Source organism: Leuciscus leuciscus (assembly GCF_965113295.1).
Source record: "Leuciscus leuciscus genome assembly, chromosome: 7".
NCBI classification, from domain to species: domain Eukaryota; kingdom Metazoa; phylum Chordata; class Actinopteri; order Cypriniformes; family Leuciscidae; genus Leuciscus; species Leuciscus leuciscus.
Window position 1 is genome coordinate 39,055,903 of NC_138731.1, and position 20,250 is coordinate 39,076,152.

The 20,250-nt window shown below is 38.4% G+C and overlaps 1 protein-coding gene across 2 annotated transcripts in view; it reads right to left on the reverse strand.

The window, feature by feature from the left end:
• Positions 1–20,050, reverse strand: part of pde1a (phosphodiesterase 1A, calmodulin-dependent) — a 105,190-nt gene extending 85,140 nt beyond the window's left edge. For both annotated transcript variants that reach the window (XM_082176680.1, XM_082176679.1), the window contains exon 1: positions 19,777–20,050. In XM_082176680.1, the coding sequence (XP_082032806.1) occupies positions 19,777–19,951 (175 nt within the window). In that variant the 5' untranslated portion in view covers positions 19,952–20,050. The remainder of the gene's footprint in view (positions 1–19,776) is intronic.
• Between the last annotated feature and the right edge of the window lie 200 nt (positions 20,051–20,250).

Below are 20,250 nucleotides of genomic sequence, written 5' to 3' on the forward strand. Positions count from 1 at the left end.
TGATTAGGAGGCCATGATGGACAGAGGCCACTGGGCAAATTTGGCCAGGATGCCGGGGTTACACCCCTACTCTTTCGAAAGACATCCTGGGATTTTTAATGACCACAGAGAGTCAGGACCTCGGTTTTACGTCTCATCCGAAGGCGTATGAGGATATCCCGCCAGTGAAGAGTGCCATCACGATGCAACTGTGTCCGGCATCCAGTGCCTCTTGCCGGGGTAATCCTCGCAACCCGTCCAGGGCCTGTAAGTTTTTGTCCGGTCTAATGGCAAAGGCTTACAGAGCCTGTGGACAGGCTGCTTCCGTCCTCCATGCCATGGCGCTCCTGCAGGCGCCCAGGCGCTCATGGACATGCACTAGGGTGGTTCTGACCCAGAGCTCCTCCGGGAGCTCCGTGCGGCAACCGACCTCGCCCCCCGGGCGATGAAGTCGCCCCCCTTGCCCCGCCGCGCAAGCTCTTACCAGTCAAAGTATGTCTCGGGTAGATGACCAGCTCACTGCGTGTGCGACAGGAAGGCATCTGAAAAGCTATTTATCTTTTTACAATCTAGATAATAAAACACTGCATTCTGTCGACAGCGATACAACACAGCTGTAACGTATAGTAACTTGGGCTTGAAACTATACTCTAATTACCATTTTGAAAATTATAACACGTTACATTACTCCGTTACAAAAAAAGAAATCAAATTACAGTAACGCGTTAGTTACTAAGTAATGTGTTACTGCCCAATACTGCTGCTCTTAAATAACTTATGTAGCTTTAATGAGAATACATTTCTTACTTTAATGCTGCTGTTAAATGCTCTGGCGAGGAGATATACATGGCGGACTGTGTACAGCTCACTCATGGCGGGGTCTATGCTAAAAAGGCGGAGTCCATCAGCAGTCGAGGGCGGGGCCAAAGCAAAACATCACATTGTTAGAAACTGCAAACAGCTTATTCTGAGTCACTGCTTATGTTTTATGGGGATTAAAAAAAGGAGTGGGTGGATTTTTACCATTATAGGGTGGTTGAGTACACACACTGCCGACACATTTATGTGAAAACACCATGTAAAGGTGAGTTTTGCATAATAGGTCTCCTTTACAGTACAGCATACTGTAATAGTCTACTGCATCCTCCACAATTGTACACTTAGGACTGCAAGACTGGGAATTTGCATGCAAATTGTGTTTAGTATAGATTTTAAGGGTCTATTATCTTATTTGCATATTTCCTTTACTGAAACAGGTGCTAAAACTATGGAGACATTCCTTTCAAATAAATGTTGCTATAAGCAAGACCATTTTATTAGTGAATTCCCCTCTAATTACGCTTGAAGTGTTTTTTATGGCAGTACACCAAAAAAACAAAACAAAAAACAGGAAAGTGAAAGAGAGAAGACAGAGACAAGCGTGAGAATGTGGTAGCATGTGTGACTAAATATGGTGAGAGAGATCAGTTGGGTGGACACGACAATTACGGCCTAATTTATGATTCAGTGTCAGTGAAATTGGGTTTTACAGGTTGCCATAGAGATACATTCTGAAAAATCCCTGCAAAGCTATTCATCCATAATATGAAATGTTATTGCCCACAATTTCTCTTCAGTGGAGGCTGATGCACACCACTGATCAGAAGAGAGGAAGATTTGCATATGTAAACAATAACATGGGTCCATCCTAAATAGCCTACATGCACAAGTGTTGTCGATGTGTGTGTTTGGGCATTACTTAAGAGGTATATGTGGCAGGATACGAGCGGCAGGTGTGACCGTGATCGCCTCGATTAAAATTTCACTTCTTGTTTGCAGAAACAACTGTGTCCAACTGAGCTTTTGCAGCTGAGGTCAATAGCTTGACATCTCACAGGAAAACTGTACTGAAGCCTGCAGGTGATAAAAACATACTGCAAAACCTCATTTATAAAATGGATAGTTTCTCTAAACTGATTGAGCCATTGATGTACAAAGCCATTTTAAAAATACACATGTGGCCACATATTCTGTCAATAGAATGACAACTTTAAACAGCCTAATGGTAGGCTAATTAAATGCATTACTTGGTGGGAAAATTGTCATTATTATTATTAAATGTAAATATTTATTAAATACTTTTATTATGCTGTTTACTAAAAAGCAACACGGGCCATTTTTTTAGTGACTCCTCCTGCAGGTTACATTGTTATGCCAGTGGGTAGCAACAAATGACTATCTTAATGAGTGTGTCATTTAATCATTCATTTAACGATTTGTTATAAAATGGCAAGTTCAGGAAACAAACCAAGTGAGTGGCTTAATCAAAATCATACACTTCTAGTTCACAAACTCACTTTGATTCGATTTCAATTCACAATCTTGCAATTTGGTTCAATATGGATTAATTTGGATATATATAAGGTGCAGTATTTAAGGTACAAATTTTCTCAAGGAAAAATAAAATCGACCTAATGCTGTAAACTATATAGGGAGTCCGTACTACATTTCTATAATATTGAAGGTTAAAATTAACTGATTTGTATACACTTAAATTGCACACAATGAACTTTTTATAATAATAAAGTTATAATACTAACTTTATAATACATAATTATGTTTTACACTAATTAGCTTTTTGAAATATAAACATTTAAATTGTAAATAGGCATGCATTAAATATTGAAGAGACATAAAAATGTATATGATGAATATGTAATATGGTGCATATACAGTATTTAGCTACATATTTCTCTCTAGAATTTTTCACTTTTTCACAGCCTTTCACTTTAGACACTTTGTCATCCCATGAGGCCATGGGAGAGGATTTGTGAATGGCAGTAAAACGCCACAACTGATGCTGGTAGGTCACATTGTAACATACCATCTTGAATTCCAAAAGATAGAACGAAATCATTGTAAAGAGGTAGGGTACCATCCGTTGAGTTTTTGCAGTGATTATATTTAAGTGCCAAACAAGTAACATCAAACGTATTCACCCTCCACGCAAACACATACCATATTTACATATCAGTTCAATCGTTTGCATGATAGAAAAACATGAGTGTCCAACGCAGCTTGTCACAAGTCCAGCTTTCACAAAGCCAATGATGGCACAATGATTTCAGTCAATAAACATCCACAGGAAGTTCCACAGGTTTAAGCAGTTAGAAGACGACAAACTCAGTCAATTATCCATTGATAATTCCCACGCGCATTAAGCGGTCAAACTTAGCATAAAACAGTCCAATAGAGAAACTTGTCTCAAGACTTATTTAGCATGTGCTCAATTAGAACATAAGGGTTAAATGAGTAGCAAAGAAAATAACTATTTTTCCTCAAAACCAAATCACAGATGAATACCTTGAGCTACAGCTCACATCCATATTTTTTGTCAACTTTCCCTTAACTTCACTTCTTCTCTGCTTATATCCGCATCCTCCCCCCTCAGAACTGAGGACATCGCCCCCTAGTGTAGCGGAAAAGCACTAGTAACAGTTCCTGGCCTAAGGCAATCTCAGCTGGAGTATGGCCAGTACTCTCCTGCCAGGCGGAAATTGATGGCATATCGAAACTCGGCAATCCATCTGTCCCATTGTTTGTGACTATCATGGATGTAAGAGGCAATCATCGTTTTAAGGACATTGTTGACACGCTCAATAAGATTGGTCTGGGGATGGTAGGCGGTGTTAAGTTTCTGTACCACTCCCCACTGTTTACAGGTCTCATTTAACAGCTGGGAAGTGAACTGCAGTCCCCTATCCGACACCAGATACATGGGTGTCCCACACTTTGTGAAGATGTCTTTGATTAAGATGTTGGCTATAAAAGGGGTCTTTGCCGATCTCATTGGGAACATTTCTACCCACTTGCTGAAGTAGTCAACTACCACCAATAGGTACTCATTCAATCGGGTGCTTTTGGGGAACGGCCCCATCAAGTCGATCCCCAGCATGTATCCTGGTTCAACCACTGGTGTAGACTGTAGTCGACCTGCGAGCTTGGTAATGCAAGGTTTATACTGTTGGCATACTTGACATTCCTTACATATCCTCCAGACATCTTTACGAATCTCAGTCCAGTATGTTACTTTCAATAGCCTCCTCTATGTCTTCATACGTCCAAGAGGACCACTTAATGGGTTGGCGTGTGCGTATTGCAAACACTGTTCACGAAACTTGGTTGGCATGACAACCTGCAAATTCTGGCCTCCGTTCTTGTCCATAGTACTTCTGAAAAGGTAGGCATTTAGGTTAACATAATTTACTCGGCTTGGAGATTTCGCATCACCATCCTTTACCTCACCCCACAGTGGCTGGAGAGTAGCATCTTCCTTTTGTTCACGGCCAGTATCCTCCCAGCTCACCAGTAAGTCATAAGGTACACTGTTTGCATGAGATAGAGCTATAGTGACTTGACTTTCTTCCTCAACTCCCCCTGACAAAGTATCTGGAACCAGATTACATTGGCTTTTTCGATACTTTACAATAAACTCAAAGCTCTGCATCTTATGAGACGGGAAGAAGGTTGGGGGTGATTAAAAACCCAGGTCAGGGCAGAATGGTCTGTCACTACCTCAAAACGACACCCCTCTAGGTACTCACGCCATTTCTCCACTGCCCACACGACTGCCATGCACTCTTTCTCTGCTGCAGAATAATGCTTATCAGCCCCTTGCAAAAGCCTCGAAGCGTATGCAACTACATTCTCCCCTTGCTGAGTCTCTTGAGTAAGCACAGCTCCAAGTCCTACATTACTAGCATCAGTCTGCACTTGAAAGTCTTGACTAAAGTCGGGAGGTTGCAGTATTGGAGCAGTCTGAAGAGCTTCTTTAAGGGTTTTAAAGGTGTGCTGACATTCGGCCGTCCATTCCCACCTAGCACCGTTTTTCTTCAGAGCGTGAAGAGGTGCAGCTTGTTCAGAAAAATGTGAAATAAAGCGATGATACCATCCTGTTAGTCCTAGAAAGTGCTGGACTTCTTTCACTGACTTAGGAACAGGGACGTTTTTATGGCTTCAACCTTCGTAGGTTCTGTCCTCACTCCTCCTTCTGATACAACATGCCACAGGAAAGTCGAGTATTTTTGCAGAAGATTACACTTCTTCAAATTCAGTGTCAGACCTGCAGTCTCCAGCTCAGCAAGCAATCGACGAAGATGCCCAAAATGTTCCTGAACACTGGAGGAATACCACAATATTGTCGATATAGACAAAGCAAAACTTGCCAATGAAGTCTCGCAGAACAGAATTCATCAGTCGTTGAAAAGTGTCTGCGGCATTTTTCAAACCGAAAGGTAGACGTAAAAATTCATATTGGGCATTTTTGTCATTAAAGCAGTTTTAGCAATGCTAGCCTGGCCTCATCCATACCTACTTACCAATAGCCACTTCTTAAACCCAACGTACTGAAAACGGTAGCCCCATACAGAGAAGTGAGAATATCATGTACTTGTGGCATAGGAAAGCCATCAAGGGGCGTCTTTGTAGAACCTAGAACTGTTACAACATGATAATGACAACATAGCAAGTTTTGTACGTCTGGATCACAGTCATGCTATATACATTCAAACTCTACAGAAGTGGTTGCTAAGTAATTACTTATTCAAAATAAGTACCTACTCATGAGAGTATGTTATTTCAGACAAAGCCAGTGCTTTTATGAGTGAGTCATTGAATCATTCACTCAAACGATTTGTTCAGAAACGCTTCATTCAGGAATGAAACGACCTATTGTGTGTTGTCTGAAGAGACAAACTATTTTCAAACTATTTACGTTAAAGCTAACTGGCAAGAATGTAAAGAAATGTAATGTCAATATTAACTTATAATATTCCTTAACTAACTTTACATCTCTTTACATCTTAGTGCTGCACCAGGCATATTTCTGTCTGTACAAATTAACCATGTGCTGCTAATTTTTTTTAAAGATAATTATTATTAAATTATATTGTAATAAAGCAAGGTGTGTGAGCGTGAGGTGTGAATTTGATATTATTACTATTTCATTCTGCTTTCTAAAGAAAGACTTTCCAATTACAACATTTTAAATAAAATGTTTTTCATGTTTATATGTACATTTTAAAGTTAAACACTTATTTTAGCTTTAATTTAATGACTATTAAAGCCAAAGACTTTTTTTTATTATTTAAAACAACATGCTGTCTTTATAATATCATGTTATATATATTTTACACAGTAGAATGACAACTCAAAAATTCTGAAAACACCCAAATGAAAATTCACTAGAAATCCTGCCCTTCATCGTAATTCTCAAATCTCATTTGTGTACACTATAAAAAAAAACACTGGGTTAAAACAACACAATATGGGTTGTTTTCAACCCAGGGGCTGGGTAAATATTGGACAGAGCACATGTTGGGTTAATTTTACCCAGAAAATTGGGTTGTTTCAATCATATTTTACAGTACAGTATATCATTTTTAATACATATTTCCAACATTTAAGCTAGTTTAACAAATATTAGAAGTAAAAATTAAACATTTAGAAGTAATTGAAGTGTAATCGAGCAGTTTCTGTTGTCCTGTTTCCACCGTAACGGCGCTGGATCTCGTGCAGGAGCTTGTGCATGTTCAGCGGGGGAACTTCTAACTTCAGACCGCCGCCCTGCGTTTCACTCGTAGCCGAAATATGAGGCAACAGGCTCCATAACCTGTCCATAAACAATCAGTGTACAGTTCTGAGAACATATTTTAACATAATACGTATTTAGATTCTGTATCTTTTTTTAATAAAATCATAAAATTACACAAACCTGTATTTTACAGAAGATATGCAATTCTGATGGCGCTGCACTGCTCTATCCTGAAGAGGTCGCAAAAAGCCTGCGATAAAAAACTCAATCCCTGGGTTGTTATGTCTGACCCAAGATCTGGGTAACACAAGAAAACTACCCAAACAATGGGTTGTTACATCTGACCCAGGAGCTGAGTAACACAAAAACTACCCAAATACTGAAAAAATAACCCAAAAAATGACCTAAATAAAGGCTCAACAAGCCAATGTGCTCCTAAGCAGAGAAATCTATAAGGGGCTTGTGCTTAAAAAGACACTGTATAAAAGTAAATGACGTACACATTCCAGAAAAAGTGGCTCCTTATCATTCTCTGAAAGAGAACATTCAATAATTCATTGATGGAATGAAAGGAATTCAGAAATGTTCATGCACTTTTTCATGAAACGTCAGCCATCAGTCGGACTGCGAGCTCATTTCCTGCAGTTCCCAGCCTGGGTGATTTGAGGTGTGTGAGTCTCTCTGCTATGGCCAGATGGTTACACTTCAGTGGATTAGATAGAAACATCACGCCTGTTACTCACAGTATGACTCCATTCAGTACAGATGCTATAGAGAACTTTCTTAACTAAAATTTCTGGCTGAATTCGTGGATTGATGTATGTTTTTCAACATTGATAATAATAACCATTAATAATTGAGAAACATTTTTTTTATCATAATTGAGCAGTAAATCAGCATATTAGAATGATTTCTGAATGATCATGTGCCTCACATTAATAAATTACATTTTAAAATATAAAGTATAAAGTATATATTCAAATATTTGAAAGTATTGCCTGTGAAGTTTATCTTTTTGCTACCCACTAATTAGAGTAATGTTAGGTATAATGTATAAACCTGAAAATAATCATTTTCAATTCAGTTTTACATGTGTTTGTGTAGTACAGAGCACCGCACATGACATGCAGGGGAAACAATTTTGTATCACGGCTACGAATTAACAATTTGTTCCCACAACTTAAAAATACATCAGCCCATTTTACTAATTTGTTCCCTCATTTTAAGTAAATTGTGTGCTCGATATAATAATTTATTCCCTCGGTTTACTACTTCGTGGCCACGTTGTAATAACAATCGTTAGATCAACATGAGGGAACAGATTAGTTTAACATGGCCACGATTTATTAAAACGAGGGAACAAATTTTTATTTTAAATAAAAAAAGATGATTCTTAAATCATGCAACATATAAATGTGGTGGTGGTCGGTCGCATTTTCTTCCGAAAATAATTATGTACAGATCTAGTTATCTTTAAAAAAAAAAAAAACTAAATACATCTTTACTCTATTTCCTCAGGGTCAAAGTTCTTCCAAAGACATTGTAAAACACCCTCAGGAGTTGATTACAATATTCTCTGTAGATGTCATGTCCAATGCCCTGTCAGTAATACAAAGGTCATTCTTATAAGTTCTTATATAACAGACAGATCTCCAAGCTAAAGATTGTCCATGCTTTCTGTAGGCCTTTGTGCGTTTGAAACTGTGTGTGTGTGTGTGCGTGTGTGTGTGTGTGTGTGGCTGCTGTGGCATGTGTTAATGGCCATCATTAGCACCACATAGTGAAGCTACAGGGAACAGGACAGTCACAACAGGACTGTTATCTGTAAACACAGAAAGACATGACACAGACTCAGACCAAAAATGCTGTTAAACACTGAAGACCTCAAAGGACCCTTGATTGATGAAGACCAGGTTCTCTTTGTTAATAGAACAGGACTGGAATATAATTGTCTAAATATACTACACCTTGTCAAATGTCTGATTAATAGCATCCGCTCTCAAATTGAAGCTAAACTACATTTCTGCTGAAAGTATCTATCAGAGAAGTTATAGGTCTTGAATAAAATATGACACATTAGGGATGTAATACCTCACTTCTGCCAGAGCAAAAATAGAGCTCTAATTGGAAAGCTCATCTATTGTCATTATAATCATGGGCCTCATTGCTCACTGACATTGACTTAAAGTCATGTGACAAACTCTGGCACTAGACATCTATGCATCCACCTGGCCTGACGGACAACGCTCAGCCAGCTTAGTTTGTGTGTTTGCTGGAGTGTTTCAAGGAGGTTGCTAAGGTGTTGCTATGCTGTTGCATACAGTAGGTATGCTTGAATGGTTTCTAAGCTGCTAAAATGTTCAGGGTTACTATTAGGACAGGGATGGATGGATGGGTGGATGGATGGATGGATGAATGGATGAATGAATGGATGGATGGATGGATGGATGGATGGATGGATGGATGGATGGATGGATGGATGGATGGATGGATGGATAGATGTTGATTTGTTAGTTGCTCTTACTAAAAATAAATTAATTGGATTAATTCATGTAGAAACTCTATTCTCCTTTAACTATTTCTGTTTTCTGTCATTTGTTTATTACCACTTATTTTATTCTAATGATACAAACTTTCACTTCATGGCCAAATAAAAATCATTGCAATCATTGGATATTCATGTTGCTTAATTTCATATTGACAGCAAAGAGTATTTTGAATATATACTATAGTATATTGTAAATATTCAATATATAGACTAGTCCTAATTAGCACATTCATATAAGTCACTCTGGCAAGAAAGCTTAACAGAAATATTAAATAGAAACCTATTTATCATGAAAAGAGAAAACAGTTTCAAATTGTTTTAGAAGAAAAAAATGCACGAGCCTGGACCAAGTCTGGATTACATAAAAATTAAGCATTGCATAACCATTACATAACTATTTTTAAATGCTGGCACGAGTTATTGCGACAAAAGGCATGAAAGCATGCTTACACACCTGTGATTAAACAGTGAAAGCAGCATGCAAGTGCTGCACTCAAAAGAAAATGCTTTTTTTCAACTTTGTATATCTGAGATTGACACCTGGCATTTGGAGGCAGATATTAATCAACTCACAGAGTGTTTCATTATACCTCAGCGGTTCATTGAGGAAATAAATCCGGATTTACACACGCTACAATGAGCCCAATTTCCTCTTCCTGAAAGGATAAATCATCCTCATATGGATAGGCAGCCTTTATGCTGTTGATTGGGATTCACCTTGTGCTATCTTTCCTGTCTGTCTGTTTTTCTTTTGTTGGACTGATGGACCTTAGCCTTAATCCATTTCTATGTTAAAAAAAAAAACTTTGATCTTACATCACAAGTAAAATGATATAACAAAAGTCTGGAAAAACAATAAGATTAATTTAATGAATGCATTATCATGGATCATCTCAAGGTGAGTAGATTTTCCTCTCTTGATTTAATAGGCTCAAATGTCAAATGCTATATCTAGCACGATTTGTGAGTAACAATCACACTCCCATCTTTAGAGCAATGACAGACTATACACTGAGGAAAGGGGGATTGGATCTGACCTGGCCCAAAGCCCAGAGCTGCTCTCAAGGTGGCCATAAGTTGTTTGACAGATAAATATAGGGTTAGCTCAGCCATTTAATCATTTCTGTATTTCTTTCCGTTTCCAAAACACTTAAGAGTTCACAACAACTGTAACAATGACGATAAATATATAACTCTAAATATCATTCTAAATAAAAAAGAAAAGCTGTCCACACCACACCACAACTATAACGATAACAACACAGTCGAATGATATTGCCAAAATCACTTTCAGGACGATTTTTTCCAGCTGATGAATGATAAAAACATTGACAGCCAATCAGAATCCATCACGCTTTAAAAAAGGTGGAGAATTTAAACCAGCAAACAACAAAAATAATAATGCACACTAATAATAAACAGAATAATGGTGTGCTCTGTGGATGCTAGTAGTTATCATTATAGTTACCTTTCTTGGTGAAAAATGTTGCCTTTGCAACTAGCTAAAATAAAATAAACTTTAACTTATATAAAAAAATATAAAAACTTAAAGTTTATTTTATGTCAAGTAACAAAATATTTTTGGGGTTTAAGTTTTAGTTAAAGGGTTAGTTCACCCAAAAATTTTTAATTCTGTCATTAATTACTCACCCTCACGTCGTTCCAAACCCGTATGACTTTAGTTCATCTTCAGAACACAAATGAGAGCTTTCTGTCCCTCCATTGACAGCTAAGCAACTACCACTTTGACGCTTAAAAATTTTCATAAAGAGATCATAAAACTAATCCATATGAATTTGCGGTTTAGTCCAAATTTTCTGAAGAGACTTGATCGCTTTTTATGATAAACAGATTTAATTAAGGCTTTTATTCACATATAAACATTCATCAATACACATATCAGTTATGGTAAACGGAAGCTCAAGCATGTTCGCTTGAAGTGCGAGAACCAATGAGGTTCCTTTTTGAGTTACGCAGCACGTTTGAGCTTCTGTAAGAACCAATGAGGTTCATTCTCGTGTTACGCAACACGTTTCGGCTTCTGTAAGGACCAATGAGGTTCATTCTCGTGTTACGCAGCACGTTTCAGCTTCTGTAAGGACCAATGAGGTTCGTTCTCATGTGTTACGCAACACGTTTGAGCTTCTGTAAGAACCAATGAGGTTCATTCTCGTGTTACGCAACACGTTTCGGCTTCTGTAAGGACCAATGAGGTTCATTCTCGTGTTACGCAGCACGTTTCAGCTTCTGTAAGGACCAATGAGGTTCGTTCTCATGTGTTACGCAACACGTTTGAGCTTCCGTAAGAACCAATGAGGTTCATTCTCGTGTTACGCAGCACGTTTCAGCTTCTGCAAGAACAAATGAGGTTCATCATTCTCGTGAGGTTGAGTAATTAATGACAGTATTTTCATTTTTGGGTGAACTAACCCTTTGACTAAAACCCTGGCTCATGCACGAAACAATAAAAAAGCTGTGAGACATGAGAATGTTCACACAGAAAACAATTTCAACGCAGTGCAGTGGAACACAAATATGCATTCTGTGTGAATTGTGCTCACTGAATTGGACGCGCTGCAGGCGCTATTTTAGCACACCTAACTGACTAAAAGATGTAGCGTATGTCTCTGTGACAGCGTTAAGACTCTGTAAACGGCAAATAATTACCACTTAACCTTTTAAGACAATCAGAAATGCTCTCTTGCTCACTGACTTTTACATGTTCTGATTTGCTGACATGGCATCATGTCTCTGGAGGGCAGGGTTTTGTTAATAGGGCATGTAATTGAAGCAATTTGAGTGGTATAATAAATGGGTAAATTAGTGCTGGAAGTTAGCAAAACGGCTGAAAACGTCCAATATAGTGTCAACAAATTTGACTGTTTTCAGATATGCCATCTCTGTCCTATTGTATGGTTAAACATAATAGTCCAACCCTAATCTTGCAGTTATGTCCGGCCAAGTTGGGTAAACACATTCTATATGCAAAGAAAATTGCAGGGTTTTCTAGATCCTTCTGTTATTCAGTATCTGTTTTTCAAACAATCATTTCCAACACTTTGAGTTTGTCGGCAGACTCGGCACTGCATCATCGTTACCCTAGATTTACATTTATGTGGGAACATTCTTCAAACAAAGCATAACTCTTCACATAAGCCTTACTGATAATACTGATAATACTTTTCAGATGCATCACATTTTTCAAAACCCTAAACTGATGGCCTTTTATTTCTTGCACTCTCTCAGGAATTGTATGGGTAAAGGGAGCCCTCTAGTGACAACAATCTCATCTTGTAATGTAAATATGCCATCATGAGATTTTTATTTAAATGTAGTTCAAGTGCTAGGCCTATTGTTTTGAAACTATGGGAGTAACTGTAATTATGTGCAATGGGTAAATAATGATATGGTAGATTAAACAGAAAACAGAGGCAACAAGTAATTGTTAAATATTAATTATTTAAATGGAATTTTATGTATGACACCTTTTTTCTAGTGACTGAAAAAATATATTATATCATAGTATATTATTATAATATATTATATTAAATATATTAAGTTATATTATATTATATTGTAGTAGATGTTTTATCTGTGCCTATATTTCTGGAAGCAGGTCAAATCCTTTCAGGGGGTCATTCCAGGATCTGAGCATCTGAATGCACTCAATGGCAGGCAGGCAAAAAGCTGGTTAAGATGTAGAGACCTTGTGATTTCTTAGGACACATATTTCAGTGATATCTGTCAGGTTGTTTGGCAGATAATAATTCTCCAAATAATTCACTCACAACCCCTTTAAAGTGTCCCAGTTTGCTATTTTAAAGGTTCCTAATTTAGTTTTTGGAGGTCTCCTACAAAGGGTTTATATGCATGCATCCTAGGACAAAAAACACTTTTTTTATCTCATACTATATATATATATATATATTGCGCCTCTTGTCTGAAACTGTTCGATAAAGGATCCGCACCCTAAACCCCTCTTCTGTGAGCCTACTCTGCTCTGATTGGTCAGACGGCCCAGTCTGTTGTGATTGGCCTACTGCATACAGTGCATGTCAGAAACTAAACGCACATCTGAATTTCAGCTCAGGAGGCTTCCTCTGCATTTATACACGGTAATATGAACAGTACCGATTGCATCGGTTTTACAACACCAATTCAAGGCACGAGACCTCCTCCTTGGGAAGAGCATGAAAAGTGGATTTGCTTTCGCAGTGCAGAAAACAGCATCTTCTCGACATGTCGACAACACAAACCAAACACTTCCAGGCCTCTACTACTACAACTGCACTGTTTGAGGGTGAGTCAGAATAGACATTGAACACGTGTAGCCAATGAAAACCAAAGGGAACCATTATGCAAATTTGCTACAAACCTACGTAGGTTCAAGCAGGATGTAAAGCTAGAGAAGTCTCACAATAAACAAATCTAGCATCCTTTTATGTATTACTGTAAGGCTAAACAACATGATGGTGATTCTGGCGAATCACAATTACGTCTATTGTGCAAGGACACTTTTTATCATAACAAGTGACGCCGTGTCTACACCGGATACGACTTATACACGGTCTGAGGCGGTAGATGATTCTCAGTAATATTTCTGTCACTTTCCACAGCTCAGTTTGTTTCTTAAAGCTACTCTGTGTAGGATTTTCTCCCATCTAGCGGTGAAATTGTTCATGACTACCAACTGAATATTACTTTCCAGCCTCTCCCGGCGTTTTAACTCCTACGGTGGCCGTATTATTTCAAATCTGCCGGCAGTCGTGAGTAATCTCCCCCTCGGATTCGGAGTGTAAAAACGCGAAAGGCGAAGTTTGAATTTCCAGGTATGTCCCTTTTTGGCTAATGTATTTTCAAGATGGAGGCGCAACATGGCTGCCGCCATTCGAGCGACTCGCTCGTAGGGCTGTCAAAATTGCTCAAAAATGACGTTCGAATATTCCCTCTAAAAAACACACGAATATTCGAACTATTCGAACATCTGGTTGCGCATTTTTTCAATGACGCGCATTACGTCAATAACAGGACAAATTAATACAAAGAGACATACATAACTTGTATAGGTAGTTAATTTAAGTTTAAACATATTTGACAATGTATTACCAACACAAAACCAAGTAAATAAACTAATGGCCAAGACCGCAGACCTCAGTCTCGCTCACTCGCAGGCACTCTCTCTCTCTCTCTCTCGCGCCCTCGCGCTCACGCTCTCTCTGCTGATAACGGTAAAATGAACAACAATAAGCACATGTTGAGTGCTGATCAAGAGTTTTGTGCAAGCAATTTAAGGTTGCGACTCTTGCCCCAAATATAGCAGGCTTCATTCAGTGATTGAAACAAATGTATTAACATTAATTGAAGTTTTACGGTATAGAACCGACATTGAACGCTCCGAGCGAGCTGTGCTGTGGTAAACATGGAACTTTTCTGTTTAACTTTAAATAAAATGAGGCACACAATTCCAAGAAATGTGACAACAAAGAAACTTTTACCCTGAGGTTCATAAAAAATAAAGTGCTATTAAAAAAGAAAAAGGCTACTTACATTATTGGTGCTTGTATTAAAAAAGGAAAAACTGACTGCAATTTATTCCATTGTCTTTTAGTGCACTGTCAACTTTCAGCACGACTGTGCTAGACAGTGCGACTCGTGTGACCTGTCCCTCAAGTCTTGTTTATACTCGACGCGTCCGCACGAGCGCGAATCGCCCCCTTTCGTTTCAAAGAATAGTACAACGGCGAGCGCGTCGAGTATAAACGCCTCGTCCGTTTGGGGGAGGTGCGCGCGCAGTCTGCGGAGACTCGCGCTGCGGAGACAGGCGAAAGTATAAACAAGGCTTCAGGCAGCGCGCGCGCCCATTCGCAAAGCAGACAGCCGCGCCTCTGCTTCCGCGGGCGTGTTTTTCCATATTCGAAATTCACATTCGAATATTAATTTTCACGTTCGAATTTCTGTTTTTTAAAACTATTCGAATATATATTCGAATTTAGAATATTCGTTGACAGCCCTACTCGCTCGTATGTATTCTAAATGGCAGATTCTACGCTTACGAGAATACTTGATTAGTTGGTAGAAGTAATTACACATTAATGAGCACATATCATTTCGAAAGAACAAAGTGTTTTTTGCTAAGAATCAACTTAAAATTTACACAGTGTAGCTTTAAAGGGGCCCTTTCACAAAGTCTTAAATTTGTTTTTGGGGTGTACTAGAATATGTTTTCATGCTTTATTTTTCAAAAAACACATTTTATACATTATTACAGCACCTCTCTCCCCAGTCTGGCTCAAACACGTCGATAACGATGAAGATACAAATCCTTCCGAAATATGAAATGTGCTGTGATTGGTTTGCTGGCCCATTGTGTTGTGATTGGCAGAGCTTAGCGCGTGTTTGGGAAATGTCCCGCCCCTTCGTAACTGCAAGCTCTAGTGTAAATATTGAGGATTGCATCAATTTCAAACCAATTCAAACCTGTGAAGAACGGATTTCATCACAGACTTTTCAAGCAGGTTTCAGAGTGGTATGTTTTTTTGTAATTATCTTATACATTATAGATACAATGTTATCCACCATTTAATCGTGATATTTGTTGAAAAACTAAGGTAATACAAACAGTAATCGATCACAAAACCATGGCTAATTTTCCTAAGAAGCAGTGAGCAGTCTTACAAAAGCGAGAGCTTACAAAAGCAACAGAAAACAAGCTGTTCTCAATAAAATGTGCAGTGCAAAGTTGGGGTTATAATGTTCAGGAGCAGTGTTTAAGTTTTAACCACTCTAAGTTCGTCAGCCTTAGGAAGGTCAAACAAATGAGTTTTTGGAAATGTTGTGGAAAAAGACAGTGTCTCTTTTAACATAGCGACAACACTTTTTATAATTCAAATGAGTACCATTGTGACTTAATAAGATCCGGAAAAATCGCGTTGTAGTCCAAACAAGCCATTCGTTGTAGTTCTTGAAAAGAGGATTGTGTTGAATAAAATATCTTCCTTTGGGGTGGACTTTGAGCTTTGTAACCTTGCAGACCTTTTTTATGCTCAAACAGCAACATTACACACTGAAAAAGTGGGAAAGCGTAATAGGGCCCCTTTAATATAATGTGCATGTTTATCAGACATGAACATGTAAATTCGTCTAATGAAACTGCCCTGGCCATGCTCAAGGTCATCTAATTATCAGCAACAATGAACAGGAAATAGTCTTTGCACTTCCACTAAATCAACACTCCTATTCTCCCAGGTTGACAGTGCAAGCACGTCACAGGAAGTTTCTTCGGCTGGTCCAGCGACAGAGTATTAAATCTAGAACTGATATGCAACAGCAAACCTGAGTCTCAAATGGACAGAAGGCATTTGGAAACCTTCTTCATTACATAGGAACACTCGTCTTCAGACACATTTGACAAGGCAAGGGCGAGTCATTACTACGGGAACTAATTATGGGCTTTAAAATATAGATCACTACACCAATTAACACAACCACTGGCGTAACTTAACCTTAGTTCTTCCTACGCAGTTGCAAAGGGAAAACTAGTTTTGGCTGGTGGCACCATATGACCTGAGATAAATGCTCTGCAGATCATAAATTAAAGATATAGTTAAGGGGCTATATGTAAGAATTTTCATGCATTAATCGCTTTTTTGTTGCCAATGTGTGAACAGCTTGTAAAGAAACATGAAAAACGAGACCTTCTCCAACTTCCTAGGTTGTCTATGAAAGCCTGTAGACTGATTTTTAAGTGACGGACTCGGAACATTTCTGCTATAAAAAAATCAAAAGGATGTGATGTTTACGTGCGCTCCCGACAGTCTCTCTTCCGTTCAAAGACACAAGAAATGAATGCTTATACAATGTTTAGGATAATGCCGAAAGAGTTATGTTGTATAAAGTCTACTGTATGTGTCATGCAAAGAAAAGGGATTAATTCAAACTATAGTCTTACATAGCCAGATCTATATAGTCCGTAGTCTCAAATATACTCCGGTGAAGAGCTGGTGATGATTTCTTAACTGCTGCTTTCTCACCGCTGTCTTTTTTGTTGTGTGTTTATTTTGTTATTGAGAGGAAAGTGCGTAGCACATATTTACATATTCTTCTATATGTCACTTTCAGCAGCGTCGACGGACAGCGTCTGGATGTTCGGTAACAGTATATCGCTGAAAATGTATTTCCAACTTCTTTTTACTTCTAAGCAAAAAACGAGAAATACATTTGCCGTGAGTATATCGATGCATTTAATCACGTTCAGTCTCTTGTACGTTATGTGTGCACGAGTGCGAGAACGAGCAGTAAGTTGCTGGCTGCAGTTCACCTAATGGCCACTGGTGTCGCTAATAACAAGGGTTTCTGAATTCTACATATAGCCCCTAAAATGTGCAATATTGAATTTGAAAATACTTTTTGTGAGCTCCACTTTTATGGATAACAGTAGATTTGTGTGCAAGTTACTAGGGGTCAAAAAAACACTGGGAACAAAGAACGCTGCCAGCACTTATGCTAATCTAACCACCAACAGCTCTTCAGTGTGATTGTGAAATAAAGAGGCTGAATTTATTCCTCTTAATTGCTCTTCATTTGGCCATAAGACAAAATCTTTAATTGCTTTCCTCGCAGCCATCCAGCACGGTTGGCAACCAAAACAACGGCGAGCAAATTAGCCCCCAATCGCAGCATCCCAATCGACGCGGCAGAGAGGCCTCGTAATGAATTCCACCGGCTTTGTTCTGCCCACTCAACCCCTTTACGTCCAAGAGGCTTGAAATAAAATAGTAAGATTCAAATCATTATAATGCATTCTCTAAAGAAACAAGACCTCCGATGACACTCTGTTTAATACTGTACAGGGGTTGCCATGACAAAGACAGCAGTGAAATACTGGCCATGTCATGTCATTCTTGGAAATGCATTAATATTCATATTGCTCACCTAGTGTTTTACGTGAGTGGCCCATGTGGCCACATCACATGTATATATGAAACCTGTTCAACATGAAGTTTGAGTACATGTAGTATGTTACACATTACAAATAAAATTAACTTGTTGATCAAGACCAATAAATTGGTCAAAAATGTATCTCTGCTGGAACACTAGTCTATAAAATCTTATATCAATCATTTTTACATTTTCTAATAAATTGACCAACTGTACCTTTTAAAGGCTAATTTGAAACTGAACTAATATTGGTTCCCAAGCCAACGGTTCATTTTGAGGATGCATGCAAAACTATGACAAATTCTGCCATAAATTTCCACCAAAACAATTGTATCTGTATGTTTTCCACTTTTACTATTTTGGTAATATTGTCTAAAAATGTGCTTGGAACAGATAACATTGTAAATATTGAATTCGGCTTTTGCTGAAGAAATCCCTGGTGATAGATGAGGTCTAAAGGAAAGACCTCATATCTGGCTAAATATTACGCATGATGCGTATTCAATGAATTTCAGAGGGATCAACTTTTAAAAGGAATTCCTGTAAGTAATTTTCCTGTCAGTTAGCTAACTCAATATGAGGTTTTACAGTCGACATGAAACAGAAGTTGTGATAGTGTTTTCTTCCCTATTGTGACTTAGGCTATATCTGAGTGTAACAATGGCTGCAACCGCAATCACATACTTCCCTACTATATAGAAGGCGAAAAACATTTTGTGACAAAAGAAGTATGTCAACTCAGTACTCATAAAAAAGCAGGCAAAAAGTACCCAGATGACCTACTTCTTCAGGCGAGATTCTGCAGTGTGCATAAAATGGACACTTCACAATTCCAAGGGGGAGGATTTGTGAATGACAGTAAAGCAACGTAACTGACACTGGTTGGTCACATGATAATGACAACATGGCGAATGTAGTATGTCTGGATTACACACACTCGTACTATATAGAACGTACTATTTTAGCGGTCGTGTAAGTAAGTAGGCCTACTTATTCAAAATAAGTACCTACTCAAGAGAGTATGCGATTTTGGATGCTGCCAGCTTCTTGAAAAGGAAAAAAAAAACAGGGCGGGACTTGATTTTGTCCATTGGGAATTGATTGGATTGTTGGACGGTTGTGGTTTGCTATTGGTTGATCTCATGTGAGTGACAGGTTGTCCCACCCTAGAGCCAGTAAACACATCATCAGAGTAGAGTTGGTTAAGTTATTATGGTAAAAGATTATGAGGGCACGTGGCACATGCTCATGAATAAATAATTTATAATAAATAGGCTACTGCAATATTCCATAAAAAATAGGAATTGTCAAATTTAACTTCATGGTGACTTAATGTTTCTTAATGAGTAAACTAACACTAATGATTTCTGTTATATTTTTGTGTTGTGTACATCTATAATAAATTTATAAATTATTACTACTCATGATATTTTGTCTATGTTTTGTTGCAACTAACGTTGCCATAATTTTATGTAGCATTGTACACCTCCCTTGAGGGAATTCAAACCTTAATTCGCACCTCATAAGTGACAAATCCCCTGTAATTAATTGTGAATTAATTATTGTCTGATATAAAAACATAGATTTGATATAACTGTCTCTAAAAATTAAGCTGTAACCAAATGCCTGACATCATTTTACCCGCCTAGAAAGTTAACAAACAAAACCGTCATTGGACCATGTCGAACTTTTCCTCAGCACGGACAGAGTTGAAAACAGCAATGAAACTCTCATCACTTGCCTCCCTCAGTGATGACAGACTCCCTCTGAACTTCCCGGCTGACCTTCTGAACTGAATTTTTAATGACCCGAGTCTGGCTCTTGCTCGGGTCCCGGTTCGCTCTGCCGTCATCGGACTCTTTGGGCTTCACGGTCACAACGTTTCTCCTGGAGAGCTTGGATGAGAAAGTGCCCATGTGGAAAAGCAAATCCCCGGGTTTATCAACAACATAGGAGATAGAGTTGAAGTGACGACAACTGCACAAAGAGTTTCCCTATGTTTTCGAGATAAGTCATCTCAGTTCACTCGTAATATTCTCATGTAGGCAGCATGCACGCCCTCGCCCTGCCAATATGTATTTCTATCACTAACACAGAGGGCGCTACAACCCCGCCTGTTCTGAGTGGAGACTTTTTATAAACAATACCGTTTCAAATAATATTTTTGAACAGAAGCATTTTAATTTGAAGCAAGTTAGTCTCTTTATATATTTAA